The sequence below is a fragment of the Myotis daubentonii genome, chromosome 5 (genome assembly GCF_963259705.1).
Source record: "Myotis daubentonii chromosome 5, mMyoDau2.1, whole genome shotgun sequence".
In the NCBI taxonomy this organism is placed as follows: Eukaryota; Metazoa; Chordata; class Mammalia; order Chiroptera; family Vespertilionidae; genus Myotis; species Myotis daubentonii.
In genome coordinates, this window is record NC_081844.1 from 209,130 (window position 1) to 225,712 (window position 16,583).

The 16,583-nt window shown below is 50.7% G+C and overlaps 1 protein-coding gene across 1 annotated transcript; it reads left to right on the forward strand.

The window, feature by feature from the left end:
• The first annotated feature begins 12,274 nt into the window (after positions 1 to 12,274).
• On the forward strand, positions 12,275 to 16,470 carry LOC132234367 (E3 ubiquitin-protein ligase RBBP6-like). Its single transcript, XM_059695370.1, is given in 3 exon segments — positions 12,275 to 14,651; positions 14,654 to 14,716; positions 16,220 to 16,470. Coding segments are annotated over 3 exon segments (2,691 nt in total).
• Positions 16,471 to 16,583: the final 113 nt, after the last annotated feature.

The window sequence follows — 16,583 nt, forward strand, 5'->3', positions numbered from 1 at the left end:
GAAAAGTTGTTTTTTCATTTTCATTTGTTTTTATGATAGTTTTTGATGTTCTGTTTGACTTCCTTTTTGATACATTCCAGTTTTCTTGCTGGAGTTGATTTCTAAGTTTCATGTTATTGTGATCAGAAAAGATGCTTAATATGATTTCAGTCTTATTGAATTTATTATGGCTTATATTGTGGTGTAATATGTGATCTATTCTAGAGATTGTTCCATGAACACTTAAAAAATGTATTCTGCAGTTTTTGTTTGAAATATTCTACAAATGATATTAAGTCAATCTGGATTAATGTGACATTTAAGGCCATTATTTCCATATTGATTTTCTGTCTGGATTATCTATCCATTGATGTGAGTGGGATATTAAAATCCTGTACTATTATTGTAATGCTGTGGGTTTCTCCCTTTATGCCATTAACAATTGCTTTATACATTTAGGTGTTGCTGTGTTGGATGTGATAGTTATGATATTTATGATTGCTGCATCCTTTTCTTGGATCGAACCCTTTATAATTATGTAACGTCCTTCTTTGTATTCTTAAAATATTTTTGTTTAAAAGTATATTTTGTCTGAAATTGCTACCCCCATCTTTCTTTTCATGGAATATCTTTTTCCATCCCTTCACTTTCAGTCTGCATCTTTTGATTTGCAGTGAGTCTCTTATAAGCAGCATATAGATGGGTCTTGTTTTTAAATCCATTCAGCCACCCTATTTTTTTTATTGGCGCATTTAATCTATTTACATTGAAAATAATTGTTAATAAGTATGTACTTATTGCCTTTGTTAATTGTTTTCGTTGTTTTTATAGTTCTCTGTTTCTTCTCGATCTCTTGTGGTTTGCTGGTTTTCAGTAGTTGGTTTTTTTTCTCTTTTTTCTTTGTATATCTTTTGTAGGTTTTTGGTTTGTGGTTTACATGAGGTCTATGTATATCTATAACAGTCTATTTTAAGTTGATAGGCATTTAAGGGTGAATATATTCTAGAAGGACTACATTTTACTACCCCATCCGTGCTGTATGCTATTGTTGTTATGTTTTGTGTTTTGTATATCCTGGCTACTTATTGTTTGAGTTGTGTTTGATACTTCTTTCTTTTGATCTTAGTAGTGTTTTCAATGTGTGATTCACTGTATTTATTTAATATTTGGCTTTACCTGTGAGATTTTCCCCTTTAATATATATATTCCTATTTCTGAATATGGCCTGTCCTTTTCTGCTTAAAGAAGCCCCTTTAACATTTTTTGTAAAGCTGGTTTAATGGTGATGAACTTCTTTAGTTTTTGCTTTTGTCTGGTAAACTATCTCTTCTTCAATTCTGAATGCTAACCTTGCTGGTTAAATTATTGTGTAGTTTTCTTTCTTTCCGAACTTTAAAGATGTCCTGCCACTTCCTCTAGCTGGTAAAGTTGTTGCTGAACAAACAGCTGATAACCTTATGGAGTTTCCTTTGTGTGTAATTCAGTTTTCCTCTTGTTTCCTTATAGATTGTGTCTATATCTTAAACTTTTGCCATTTCACTTACAATATGTCTTGGTGTAAGTCTCTTGGGTTCATCTTTGTTTGGAACTCTTGTGCTTCATGGTCCTGGGTGTCTTTTCCTTTCCCAGCTTTAAATATAGTTTCTGTTCCTTTCTCTCTTCTCCTCTGGGATCCCTGTAATGCTAATGTTTGGGTTCTTGATGTTATCCCAGAGGTCCCTTAAATTATGCTCGTTTTTTAAAATTCTTTTTCTGTTTTCTGTCCCGATAGGTTGATTCCCATTGTTTGTCTTCAGGATGTGTTCTTCTGTATTAGCTAATTCCCTCTAATGTGTTTTTCATTTCAGTTACTGTATTCTTCAGACCTGGTTGCTTCTTTATTATCTTTTCTACCTCTTTGTTGAAGTTTTCTACGCCACTCTCAAGTTTGGTGAGCACCTTTATGACCATTTCTTTGAATTCTTTATTAGGCAAATTACTTATATCCATTTCCTTAGGTTTTTCTTTTTTTCTGCACATTTTTCTTGTTCTTTCATTTGAGAGGTAATTCTTGCACCTTTTCATTTAGTTAAAGTGTCTCTGTTTGTTCTATGAAATAGATAAAATAGCCCTCTCTCCCAGTCTTTGTAAAGTGGCCTTATGTACCAAGGTCGTCGGTGTAGGCTGTGTCTGTCAGGTGATTTTGGTCGGCCAAAGGAGCCGAGCAGGTGTAAGGTGTCCTGGACACTGGCCCACTGAGCTGAAATGGCTCCAGGTGGGGAGGCCAGGTACATGTAGTAATGACCTGTTGATCCTGTTTGCTCCCGTTGTTTGGGACTGAAATGGGTTTGGGTGATGTGTCAGGTACACTCTGCAGTTACCTTGCTGGTAGGCCAGAGCACCTGGATAGAGCCCCCGCCCACTCTGTGGAGGCAGAAGGGGGAGGGGGGTAAGCAATGGCGCTCTTTGGCACCTCCAACCAGGGATAATCCCCGAAGTCTCCAGAGAGCTCCAGTGGCTCCCCAGACTTCTCTATAGAGTCTCTCTCTTGTTTGTTGTACAGAAAGTGGTCTTATGTAGAAGTGACCTCTGGCTTTAGTGCCAACTTGGAGCCCAGCAGGGAGGCCAGGCCTCTGCACCACCCAGTTGTTCCTGCTTGCTCCCTTTGCTGGAGGCAAAAGGATTGGGCAGCAGAGCTGGGAAAGCTCCTGTGATTTGCAGGCAAGCCACAGCCCCTGAACAGAGATCCCACCTGCCCTAAGGCGTTCACAGGCACCTCCAGCCCATGGAGTTCCTGCAGCTCCCAGAGGGCTTGTGGCTTTCCCAGCCTTCTCGATTCAGTTGTTGTTTGTTGTTGAGAAACTGTTCATGAAGCCCTTAGCTATCTTGCAGGAGTAATTACTCTGTACATATGTGTATATTTGAGTTTGCTCATGGGAGGGGTTGAGTTCAGACCTCCTATGCTGCCAGCATCTTGGACTTTTCCTTTCTAGTTTTTAAATGTGTAATGCTAGGTGGTTTATTTGAAATTTTGTTTGTTTCTTGAGCTATACCTGTAATGCTCTAAACTTCCCCCTTTGTACTGCTGCTTTTGCTGCATCCCACAAATTTTGGTATATTGTATTTTTTAAATTTTCATTTGTCTTTATGTATCTTTTGATCTCTTCCTTTATTTCTTCTTTGACCCAATAGTTGTTTAGTGGCGTGTTGTTTAATCTCCGCATATTTGTGATTTTCCCAGAAAATATGATTGGTATGATATCAGTCTTCTTAAATTTATTGAGATTAGTTTTATTATCCAGTATATGGTCTTTCCTTGAGAATGTTCAGTGTGCACTTGAAAAGAATGTGTGTTCTGGAATTTTGGGATGTAAAATTCTATAAATATTAAGTTGATTGAACCTGCTGTGTCATTTAAGGCCCATATCTTCTTATTGACTTTCTGTCTGGATGATCTATTCATTGCTCTCAGTGGGTGATTCATGTCCCCTACTATAATTTTATTTTTGTCAGTTTCTTCCTTAGGTCTATTAGTAATTGCTTTATATATCTTGATACTTGCAGGTTGGGTGCATACATATTAATAAGTGTTATGTCTTCTTAATGAATTGTCTCCTTTATCATTATAAAATGTCTATCTTTGTCTCTTGTTTCTTTTTTTTTTTAAATCTTAACATCTGTTTTGTCTCATATAAGTACAGCTACACCCACTTCTCTCTGGATGCCATTTGTTTGAAGTATCATCTTCGCCCTTCACTTTGAGCCTATGTTTGTCTTTGTAATTGAGCAGAGTCTCCTGCAGGCAACATATAGTTGGGTCTTGTTGTATAATCCATACCTCTATTTTGTGCCTTTTGATTTGTGAGTTCAATCCATTTATAATTAGGGTTGTTACTGATATATGAAGATTTACCACAGTTATTGTATCCTTTGTTTTCTTTTTGTTCTATCTCCATTGTTTGTTTTCTCTTATAATTATTTCTGCTCTTTTAGTTTGACAGTTTTCTATGATTTTCTTCTTCATTTCTTCTTCTTCTTTTTTAATGTTTTATCTCAGCTCTTGATTTTTGTTTTGTGGTTACCATCAGGATTGTGCAAAATGTGTCATACATACATATAACAGTCCTTTTTCTTCTGATTGCCTCTTCATTCACCTGTACTATTCAATCCTCTTCCTCCTCTTTTATCATTTTGTTGTTGCAAATTATCCCTCTTTATGTTGTGAACTTGTTATCTGCAATGGTTACAATTATTTTAATGCCCATCCCCCCTTTAACCTTTATGTTATAACTAGTGGCCCGGTGCATGAAGTTTGTGCCTGGGGGGTGGATGGGTGCAGTGTCCCTCAGCCTGGCCTGAACCCTCTCCAATCTGGGACCCCTTGGGGGATGTCCGACTGCCAGTTTAGGCCCAATCCCACACCAGCAGTCAGACATCCCTCTCGCAATCTGGGACCGCTGGCTCCTAACCGCTCACCTGCCTGCCTACTTGATCTCCCCTAACCACTCTTCTTGCCAGCCTGATCGCCTCTAACTTCGCCCCTGCTGGCCTGCTCGCCCCCAACTGCCCCCCACTGCCGGCCTGCTCGTCCCCAACTGCACCCCTGCTGGCCTGCTCCATCCCAATTGCCCCCCACTTCTGGCCTGCTTGACCCAACTGGCCCCCCTTGCCAACCTGCTCGCCCCCAGCTGCCCGCCCCCCTTCAGCTCGATCTCCCCCAACTGCCCTCCCCTCCTGGCCTGATCGTCCCTAACTGCCTCTGCCTCGCTGCCATGGCTTTGTCTGGAAAGACATCTGGAAGGTCTCCCGGAAGGTCTCCCAGTCTAATTAGCATGTTACCCTTTTATTAGTATAGATAGAGGCCTGGTGCATGTGTGGGGGCCAGCTGGTCTGCCCTGAAGGGGGTCCCGGATCAGGATGGGGGTCCCCTTGAGGGGCGTGGCCAGCCTGGGTGAGGGGCTGAGGGCCGTTTTGAGGCTGGCCAGACCCTCTTCAGGGTGGGGGTCTCTGCTGGGGGCCGTGGCCAACCTGGGTGAGGGGCTGATGGCCGTTTGCAGGCCAGCCAATCCCCTGGCTTTGATCAGAAGAACGCCCAGAAGGTCTTTCGAAGGTCTCCTGGTCTAATTAGCATATTACTCTTTTGTTACTATAGATTATTTAATAAACTACTCTGAAATAGATTTCAGTTTCCTGCTTCTATCTATTAATCATCTTATTCAACATTTTGTGTACTTTTGTGTTTTTGTTTCCAGTAGAAGACCTCCTTTCAACATTTCTTATGTGCAGTCTTATGGTGGTAAATTCTCTCAGCTTTTGTCTGTCTTGGAAAGCCTTTATTTCTTCTTAATGTCTAAGGATAACTTTGCTGAATGTCTTATCCTTTGCTGATGGGTTCCTGTTTTTCAATATCAGCAGCAGCAAGAACACAGGACTGAGGAAAGCCAGGGCCATGGCTGGCGGAGCCCTGCCCAGCCTAGCGTCGGGGAGTCCAGGGCTGCAGCTTCGGAGGAGCAGCCCGTTCCGTTTCTTCTGGCTGTGGACGTGGGCTCGAGAGACCAGAATTACCCCCAGAACCAGCAGGATGTGTTCCTATGTCCTGGAAACCGTTAGTGTGCACTTACCTACCTTCGTCTTCGCCAGGCTCCGCCCTGGAGTCTTCATCCTGTTCGATGAGAACCACTTTGGGTTCCTCTGGTTGTCGGCAAAACACTTCATCCTGTTCGATAGAGTCCAGAACACCTTCCAGAATGGGGAGGCACCATCCCTGCAGGCCTTCCTGGGGATGCCCTCGAACATTCAGTCCGGCCCCCCTGGGAGGAGCAGCTTGCATGCACTTTGAAGATTGGATCTTCTGACTTGGTTTCAAAAACAAAACAAACAAACAAACAAATAAACAGGCAAAAACCCTCCTCTTAAAATTAAACACACACACACACACAACTTCTTAAAAGAAAAAAAAAATAGCCCTGCCAACACACACACACACACACACACACACACAGAAATAATAATAAAGAAAACCACAACCCTCCTTAGTAATGACATTGATCCAGCCTTTCAATGCTTTCAACCCTTCGGCAAGCCCATGGGGCCCGGCCCGGACTTGGTCTCTGGACAGGGGCCTGAGCATTCATCCAGAGAGGGAGCTGGACCCGAGGGCCCAGCCCAAGCATGGCGTAAGACCCCGTCCCGCACTCTGCTGGTCGAGTAGCGATAATGCAAGTCACCCTCCTGCAGACACCTCTGGGGAAGGCAGAAACAGGTGCCAGGACTTGACCTGAGGGGGGAAGGACAACCAAGCAGGGGGCGCACCGCCTACTAGAAGGCAGGGGCTGAAGGGTGCTCATGGATGCCGACGGACCATTCAGATCAAGAAGCGTCTGTGCGTGACTGTGTGTTTACGTCCGCAGTCACGCACAGACAAGCACTCGCCGCACTCAGACCCTGCTCCGAAGGGCCCCACAGACACAGGGACGAGTCATGCCCTCCCTCCATAGGGCTAAGCTGTTTGACTGCAGACAGATGGCATTCTCTCCCTGGGCCCCCACTCTGCACCCTGTTCAGACGGGTACCCTCGCCCTGGCCCTCAACTCCTTCAACTCCAGCTTCCGGTCTTCCTGAGAACTGACTCGTTTATGCAAATCTATTTCACCTGCCTCAGTCTCAGTGTCCTCTTCCAGAGATGGGTTCATGTCACCTGCAAGGTGTCCCTGCTCCCACCACACTGGAAGCCCTCAAGGTGCCATTGGCACCTGGGTCCGCCCAAGAGAGGGGCCAAACCCTAAGCTGCTTTTCTGTAGGGAGATGCCTCCAGGGATATACCTCTAGGGGCGTGGGGGTGTGGTGTGGGGAGTGGGGGTGTGGGGTGTCGGGAACATTTCCAGAAATGCAGTAAACACAAACACGAACACACACACAGCTGTGATACATCTACCCAGTGGAAGACTATGCTGCGGTAAAAAAATGGGAAGAAGAAGGAATTCTTGCCAGCATGGATGGAACTGGAGAGCATTATGCTAAGTGAAATTCGCCAGTCAGAGAAAATTGAATACCACATGATCTCACTCATGTGTGGACTACAGAGAACAACATAGACTGACGAACAGGGACCGATCCATACACATCTATACCCCCGCTCTCTGACGGGGCTGTTTGACTGCTGGTGGCCTCTGGCGTCCTGGGCTCAGAGCTAAGTAATGAAAGCATACACATTTTATTCACATCCACCTCAGCCTCTGCCTCCCATGACCTCCAAGGTCCGTTATGTCTGGTGGGTTTGTGTCTCCGGTCTCCCCCTCCCCCATCCCGCACACCCCACCCCCCACCCCCACCCCCTTCCCTCCCCTTACCCCTCCCCCTCCCCCCCCAGTGCAAATGGGACCGATGTTTTCAAGGGTCCATTGCCGAGAGATAGAATCAATTGCAATGAATGAAGAGAAATGAGCACAGAAATAAGAAAAAAAAAATAATGACATGAAGTAAAATTAAACCCGCCAACACTCTTCACGGTTCTTGGGTCGGAGGAGCCTGCCCAAGAGGCGCCTGCCGGTCAAGGACCCCAAGCATCGCAGCCACATTCAGGATAACCTTTGTTGAGATGCGCCACCTGCCCCACTCTAAAGTTGGTGTCTCCCAAACGGTGATGCTTCATTCCTGGGAGCAGCTGATTGGTGGGCCTCTCTGGCTCCTCCCACCCACCATGCTCTGGGACTATAAAAGAAGTGGCGGCAGCACCTCGCAGGATCTATGGTTCTCAGACCTTCTCAGCCCTGAAGAAGGCGCGTCTGAACTCTGTCTCCGTCTGAACAGCTGTCTGTGTGTCATTTCTGCTTCCGCGAGGAGTCCGTCCACACCTTTGCGAATCCCTGGGCCTGGACCCCAACATCTGGTGCCCGCTGTGGAACAGCTCCGGTGCCAAGCGAGGATGCGCGCACGGCAACGGAAGGGCTGGCTTGCTTTCCGCACAGGCTCGATCCGAGCCCAATTCCGGCCCGCCATGGCCGACAAAGTCAACATGTTTCTGGACGACATCATTCACCTGAACCGCAGCCAGCGGGGCGGCAGCGGCGGGGCTAAGTACCGAAGCCAGGACTGAGGCCGGGATCGAGGCCAGGACCGAGGCCTGGACCGAGGCAAGGACCTAGGCCCGGCCGGCTCCCAGGGAGGCCGCAGTGGCGGAGCGCAAACCGCCGCACCTGTGAGCCGGGGCGGCGGGCTGTTCCGGAACCGGGAGGCCCTCGACCCAGGCAGGAACCGGCCGGCGCCCTACAGCAGGCCGAGACAGCTTCCCAACGAGTGGCAACACGACCGCTTCCGCAGGGGCTTGAGCAGGGGCGCAGGCCTGGTCACCGGGGGCAAGCTGCTTCTGTCCAACCTGGCCTTCGGAGTGTCCGACGCGGATGTCCAGCAGCTGTTTGCGGAGGTCGGGCCTCTGAAGAAGGCCGGGGTCCACTATGACCGCTCCGGCCGCAGCCTGGGAACAGCCCACGTGCACTTTGAGCGGAAGGCAGACGCCCTGGAAGCCATGAAACAGTACCACGGCGTCCCTTTGGATGGCCGGCCCCTCGACATCCAGATCCTCACCTGACATATACCCACGCAGCGCAGGTCAGGACAGAGTGTCAACAGAGGCCGGGTGTATACACACTGAGGACCTGGAGGCTTTGGCGGTGGGCGCCCCCCCAGAGGCAGCCGGGTTACAGGCAGGGGCACTGCACACAATTCCAAGCAACGGATCTCCGCGGAGGAGTTGGACACCCAGCTGGACGCTTACAACCCCCTGAGGAGCGCCGAAAAGTTGGACGCCCTGGTGAACACTGGCAGCGCAATGAGGTGCACCGAGGAGTTGGAGGACGCCCTGCTGGACGCTGACGAACCCATGATGGGCACCAGCTAAAGCACCACCAAGTCACAGCATGCATGGTGGAGCTAGGCCTGGAAATCGTCTCGCGGTGCTTCTGGAGGACGGGCTGGCCGGGACCTGTGGCCAATTGGGCAGTTGTTTCTTCTGTTTTGAAATAGGATTTAATTAAAACGCATGCAAAGTGTTTTCTTTAGCGTTTATTTTATTAAAAAATTCCGAAAAAGACCTGTGTCGTACCTCGTCATTTTGGGGATAAATTTTACTCCTTGCTGTTGTGGAGGAGCTGGCGTTTTCACCTTGGCCATAATAAACAGAAATGGGTGTAGACAAAACCAACCAACCAACCAACTTACCAACCAACAAACAAAGCAAACAAACAAACAAAAAACTACTTCCCTCAACAACAACAAAAATCATAAAAACAAAAGGAAAAAAAAAACTCCCCCCAAAAATAAAAAACTCCAAAAAACTCCAAAAAAAAGAAAAGGAAAAAAAAAGGGAAACAAACAAAAAACTTCCATAGAAAACACGCTGATCCAGCCTTTCAACGTTCTGACGTTTCGGCAAGCCCAGATGGCCAGGCCCGAACCTGGTCTCTGGGCGGGGGCCTGGCCATTCATCCACAGAGGGAGGGGGGTAGGGGGTGGGGGTGGGGGAGGGGCGGTCGACCAGCTGGCCCGGCCCTGACAGAGTCTTTGGCTGTGGATAACAGAGATTGGGTTGACTCGGTTGACTGGGGCCTGGGCCGAATCGCTGGTCCCGCCCTGGCTGGCCGAGAAGCACCAAAGCAAGCCACCCTCCTGCGGCCGGAGCCAGGTGCCTGGACTTGACCAGAGCCGGGAAGGACGAGCAGGGGGCACGCTGTCGGCAAGGAGGCAGGGGCCGAAGGGTGGTCATGGATGCCGACGGACCATTCAGATCAAGAAGTGTCCGTGCGTGACTGCGGTTCTACACACAGAGACGCGCACACGCACATGCACACGCAGAAGCACACCCACACCCACACCCACACCCACACACCTCCCCCCACTCCCCCCTACACCCGCACCCGCACCAACAACACAAAGGTATTCATCCACCTTTGTGTAGTAAAAAGTATACTTGTACAATGTTTTGTACTCATATTATTTTGTGCTACTAAAACCGGGAAGTTAAAACGCGGGATTTGGGGCGGCGGGGAGAGGGTAAAAGAGAGGGATTGACCTTTGCCCTTTCAAAATGGCGGCTGACTGGTTTGGCTCCGTGGACAGAGCCTCGGCGTGCGGACCAAAGGGTCCCAGGTCCGATTCCAGCCGAGGGCATATACCTCGCTTGTGGGCACATGCCCAGCAGGAGGTCTGCAGGAGGCAGCTGATTGAGGTTTCTCCATCTTTGAGGGTTCTGACTCTCTATCCCTCTTCCTTCCACACGGTAAAAAGATCATTAGATAGATATTTAAAAGCAAAATGGCTGCTGCCAAGTCACCGGAGCCAAAATGGCGGGAAGTATGCCAGGGTCCCCCACATCTCGGGACAGTGCATGAACACCAAGTTAGAGATCCACCTTATGCGCTGCATCCACCAGCCAGATGGCGAGATCTTCAGCAACTTCAAAGAGCTCTCCCCTGTGGTCCAGGAGACTGGCAAGCAGGTGATCCGGGAGCAGCAGCCGTGGCCGCAGCCGCAGCAAAACACACGGGACTGGGGAAAGCCAGGGCTATGGCTGGAGGAGCCCTGCCCAGCCCAGCGTCGGGGAGTCCAGGGCTGCAGCTTCGGAGGAGCAGCCCGTTCCATTTCTTCTGGCTGTGGACATGGGCTCGAGAGACCAGAATTACCCCCAGAACCAGCAGGATGTTTTCCTATGTCCTGGAAACCGTTAGTGGGCACTTACCTACCTTCGTCTTCGCCAGGCGCCGCCCTGGAGTCTTCATCTTGTTCGATGAGAACCACTTTGGGTTCCTCTGGCTGTCGGCAAAACACTTCATCCTGTTCGGCAGAGTCCAGAACAGCTTCCAGAAGGGGAGGTACCATCCCTGCAGGCCTTCCTGGGGATGCCCTCGAACATTCAGTCCGGGCCCCCTGGGAGGAGCAGCTTGCATGCACTTGGAAGATTGGATCTTATGACTTGGTTTCAAAAACAAAACAAACAAACAAACAAATAAACAGGCAAAAACCCTCCTCTTAAAATTAAACACACACACACACACAACTTCTTAAAAGAAAAAAAAAATAGCCCTGCCAACACACACACACACACACACACACACACACACACACACATGCTTTCGCCTGTGGGAGCGCGAAATAAAATAATAAAAATAATAATAATAACAATAACAATAAACCCTCCTTAGTAATGACATTGATCCAGCCTTTCAATGCTTTCAACACTTCGGCAAGCCCATGCGGCCCGGCCCGGACTTGGTCTCTGGACAGGGGCCTGAGCATTCATCCAGAGAGGGAGCTGGACCCGAGGGCCCAGCCCAAGCATGGCATAAGACCCCGTCCCGCACTCTGCTGGTCAAGTAGGGATAATGAAAGTCATCCTCCTGCAGACACCTCTGGGGAAGGCAGAAACAGGTGCCAGGACTTGACCTGACGGGGAAAGGACAAGCAAGCAGGGGGCGCACCGCCTACTAGAAGGCAAGGGCTGAAGGGTGCTCATGGATGCCGACGGACCATTCAGGTCAAGAAGCTTCTGTGCGTGACTGTGTGTTTACGTCCGCAGTCACGCACAGACAAGCACTCGCCGCACTCAGACCCTGCTCGGAAAGGCCCCACAGACACAGGGACGAGTCATGCCCTCCCTCCATAGGGCTAAGCTGTTTGACTGCAGACAGATGGCATTCTCTCCCTGGGCCCCCACTCTGCACCCTGGCTAGGCTGCTGATCCACGGAACGCTGTCTCCGTGTCATTTCTGCTTTGACTCCATCCACACCTTTGGGAACCCCTGGACCTGCTGCCGCTGGACCCCGCCATCTCGGGCGCCGCACCGGGCAGAACAGAAAGGAAGAACTGGTCTTCGCAGTTTCCGGGCCTGTTCTCCCAGTTCTGAGACTAGAGGCGAAGGGAGCGCAGGGTGAGAGGAGCACGGAGCACTCGGGTGGGGAAGCGTCCGGGAGCCTCGGCGGCGGCGGTGACAGGCCACCAAGGCCCCCGGCCGCCGGCCAGCGGTGCCTGGGTGGCGAGGCCGTGCCCGGAGCCCGGTGGAAGCCCGCTGCCAGCTTGGTGGTGACGCAGTGCCCCTTGGCGGAGCCCCTGGCCCTCCCGCCCTGGTCCACCCTCCTGCACCTCAAGTGATTCCGTGCTCGCGGTCTGGATTGCGGTGCTCACGCCCCTGCTGTGGGGAGGGGGTGTTGAACCCGAGGCCTGCGGTCCTTGGGTGTCTTGCGGGTGTTCTGTGTATGGGCATATACATACACTGAGCGCGTCCACGTCTCCACGCCCGACCTTAGTTAGGAGTCCTTTGGCACCATGGCCTGTGTGCATTATAAATTCGCTTCCAAACTCAACTATGCCATCGCCACCTTTGATGGGCGGCACATCTCCCTCCGTGACCTAAAGAAGCAGATTATGGGCAGAGAGAAGCTGAATGCTGCCAAGTGCGACCTGCAGATCAGCAACGCGCAGACCGAGGAAGAATATACCGATGACAATGCTCTGATCCCGAAGAATGTATCTGTAATTGTTAGAAGAATTCCTATTGGAGGTGTGAAATCTACAAGCAAGGCGGACGCTAGACGTCGCACGGAACCAGTGATGGGCACTTCAACAGTCACTGATGCCTCTTCTGCTTCTATTTCTCTGGCCCAGCTTACGCAGACTGCCAATCTGGCTGAAGCCAATGCTTCTGAAGAAGATAAAATTAAAGCCATGATGGCGCAATCTGGCCGTGCATGCGGCCCCGTCAATTACGTGAAGGAGCCTCTAGGTCCACCACCTCCATCTTATACCTGTTTCCGCTGTGGTAGACCCGGCCATTATATTAAGAACTGCCCAACCAACGGGGATGAACGCTTCGAGCCTCGCCCTAGGATTAAAAAGAGCACTGGAATCCCCAGAAGTTTCATGATGGAAGTGAAAGATCCCAACATGAGAGGTGCAAAGCTCACCAACACGGGAACCTACGCAATACCGACTATAGAGGCAGAGGCATATGCAATTGGGAAGAAAGAAAGGCCACCTTTCTTACCAGAGGAGCCCTCTTCGTCTTCTGAAAAGGACGACCCTATCCCAGACGAGTTGCTGTGTCCCATCTGCAAAGACATGGTGACTGATGCCGCTATCATTCCCTGCTGTGCAAACAGCTATTGTGATGAGTGTATAAGAACAGCGCTCTTGGAATCAGAGGACCATACGTGCCCAGCGTGTCATCAACATGATGTCTCTCCCGATGCTTTAATTGCCAATAAATTCTTGCGACAGGCTGTTACTAACTTCAAAAATGGAACTGGTGGTTATACAAAAAGACTGCGGAGACAGTTACCCCCACCACCACCCCCGATACCGCCCCCGAGACCTCTCATTCAGCGGAATCTACAGCCTCTGATGAGATCTCCAATATCAAGACAGCAAGATCCTCCGATGACTCCAGTCACCTCTTCATCAGGCCACCCGGCTCCCTCTATATCTTCATTAACTTCTAATCAGTCTCCCTTAGCCCCTGCTGTGCCCGGAAATTCATCCACCCCAGTGCCTGGACCTGATATAACTGCACCGGTGTCCATCTCAGTCCACTGGGAAAAATCAGATGGGCCTTTCCGGGATTCCGATCATAAAATAGTGCCAGCCGCAGCCCTTGCCTCAGAGCATTCAAAGGGAACCTCTTCAATAGCAATGACTGCCCTTGTGGAGGAGAAAGGTTACCCGGTGCCTGTGCTTGGAACCCCATCTTTGCTTGGACAGTCACCACCTGCTGGGTATAGCGTCCCTCCCCCCGGGTTCCCTCCAGTGCCGGCCAATTTGTCAACGCCTTGGGGATCATCAGGAGTGCAGACTGCTCATTCCAATACCATCCCAACAACACGAGCACCACTTGGGCCCGGGGAAGAATTCTATAGAGAGCAGCGACGGCTAAAAGGAGAGGCTCAATATCCCTATGGTGGTTCCTCATACTCCAGAAGTCCTTCTACTTACCCTAAATCAAGACCTGGTTCAACGCGGTCACCTTCTTATTCCCGATCATCTAGCCGCTCGCAATCTTGCTCCTATTCGCCATCACTTCCATTCCCCAGAAGGGGCAGAGGCCAGAGTCGAAATTACCGCCCAAGGTCTAGATCTCATGGATATCGTCGATCTAGGTCAAGGTCACCACTATATAGGCGATGCCCTTCGCGATCAAGGTCCCCTCCAGCATTTAGGGGACAGTCTCCAAATAAACGGACTGTACCACAAGGGAAAACAGGACGTGCACATTTTAATAGATACAGAGAAGTTCCACCACCATATGACAGAAAAGCTTACTATGGCGGGAGTGTTGACTTTAGAGACCCCTTTGAAAACGAGCATTACCGAGAGTGGGAGAGACAATACAGAGAGTGGTATGACAAATACCACACAGGTTATGCTGCTGGAGCACAGGCCCGAGCATCAGCAAATGGAGATAACTTTCCTCCAGAGAGCTTTTCGCCACCTCATATCAGGAATTCTCCCCTTACAAGGGGCCGCGGAGAAGTTTACTCGGGTGGACAAAGTCGTAGAAGTCCAAACATAGGCGGTAGCAACTCTCCAGAAAAGCTTTCAACAAGAGACAGCCACAATCGGAAGGATAGTACAAAGTCAAAAGAGAAGGAGAGCGACAGTGCTGCAGGACACGGTAAAGGAAGGACACATAAGGAACATCGAAGGCGGAAGGAAGCGAAGGCCTTCTAAACACAGAGTTGTTAGAACCTTCTGGAAAATCAAGAGAACCTACAAGTCCAGTGATGAGATACGTCCCAGGGGCCAAACAAAAACAAAAACAAAAACAAAAACAAAAACCCCACAAACAAACAAACAAACAAACAAACAAAACAAATAAATAAACAAACAAAAGACCCCCAAAAAACCCTCCTTAAAGTAAAACAAAAATAAAAATAAAATGCCCACAACAACAACAAAAGAAGGGACTCCTTAGAAACCACGGTGATCCAGGTTTTCAACGCACTGACGCTTTGGTAAGACCAGATGGCCAAGCCCGGACTTGGTCTCTGTGGGGGGACTGGCCGTCCATCCAGAGAGGGAGAGGGGCGGGGATGGGGGAGGGGCCAGGGCGGGGCGGTCGACCAGATGGCCGGGTGCTGACCATAGTCTTTAGCTGTGGATAACAGAGATTGGGTTGACTGGTTCTGGGGCTGAATGGCCCGTCCCGCCCTCGGCTGATCGAGAAGCACCAATGCCACCCTCCCTCCGGGGGAAGGCAGCGCCAGGTGATTGGACTTCCCCAGTTCTGGGAAGGACAAGCAGGAGACGCTGTCTGCGAGAATGCAGGGCGTGAAGCGTGCTCATGGGTGTGGACGGACCATTCAAAGCAAGGAGTGTCCGTGCGTGACTGCAGATGTGCACACACACACGCACTCCCACCCCCACAACGATCCACCAAACGCCCCCCGCCCCCGCACTTCCCAACCCCCGCTACCACACACACACACACACACAGAGAGAGAGAGAGAGAGAGAGAGAGAGAGAGAGAGAGAGAGAGAAACACCCACACACATACACACAGAAACAGCCACACACATACACGGGAGCACAAATTCCGCTATGAAAGGAGTGGCCCACGTCTAGGAGTTTTACTGTGGCCTTTTTTCCTTTTGGCTTGTCCCGGCCCCACCCGCGCCTGTGTAAATATGTATGGTCCCCCTGTTCAACGCAGAAAACGGCGATGCCGCCCCGCGAGGCATGGAGATGGAGCCTTGCGCACCTCCCTGGGCACCTGACCCATCTCCCAAGTCCTCCGGGAGCCCCGGGAATCGCTTTGGCCGGCCAGTGGCGCCCTCTGCTGTTCCTGGAGCGGTGACGCTTTCAGTCCTGGGGGCGGCTGATTGGTGGAGCGGGCGGCCTGCTGATTTGGCTCCTCCCACCACGCTCCAGGGCTATAAAAGAAAGCAGGGTCCTCTTGGCAGAGCTTCTCAGCTCCAGGCTGTGGTCGTCGTGCTCGTCGTCATCCTCGTCGTCCTCGTTCTCCCAGGGAGCTTTCACGGAGAGAGCTTGCGAATACCCAGTCCCTGGACATAGAAGCCGCTAAGCACCTGGCTAGCACCTGGCTAGGCTGCTGATCCACGGAACGCTGTCTCCGTGTCATTTCTGCTTTGGCGACTCCATCCACACCTTTGGGAACCCCTGGACCTGCTGCCGCTGGACCCCGCCATCTCGGGCGCCGCACCGGGCAGAACAGAAAGGAAGAACTGGTCTTCGCAGTTTCCGGGCCTGTTCTCCCAGTTCTGAGACTAGAGGCGAAGGGAGCGCAGGGTGAGAGGAGCGCGGAGCACTCGGGTGGGGAAGCGTCGGGGAGCCTCGGCGGCGGCGGTGACAGGCCACCAAGGCCCCCGGCCGCCGGCCAGCGGTGCCTGGGTGGCGAGGCCGTGCCCGGAGCCCGGTGGAAGCCCGCTGCCAGCTTGGTGGTGACGCAGTGCCCCTTGGCGGAGCCCCTGGCCCTCCCGCCCTGGTCCACCCTCCTGCACCTCAAGTGATTCCGTGCTCGCGGTCTGGATTGCGGTGCTCACGCCCCTGCTGTGGGGTGGGGGTGTTGAACCCGAGGCCTGCGGTCCTTGGGTGTCTTGCGGGTGTTCTGTGTATGGGCATA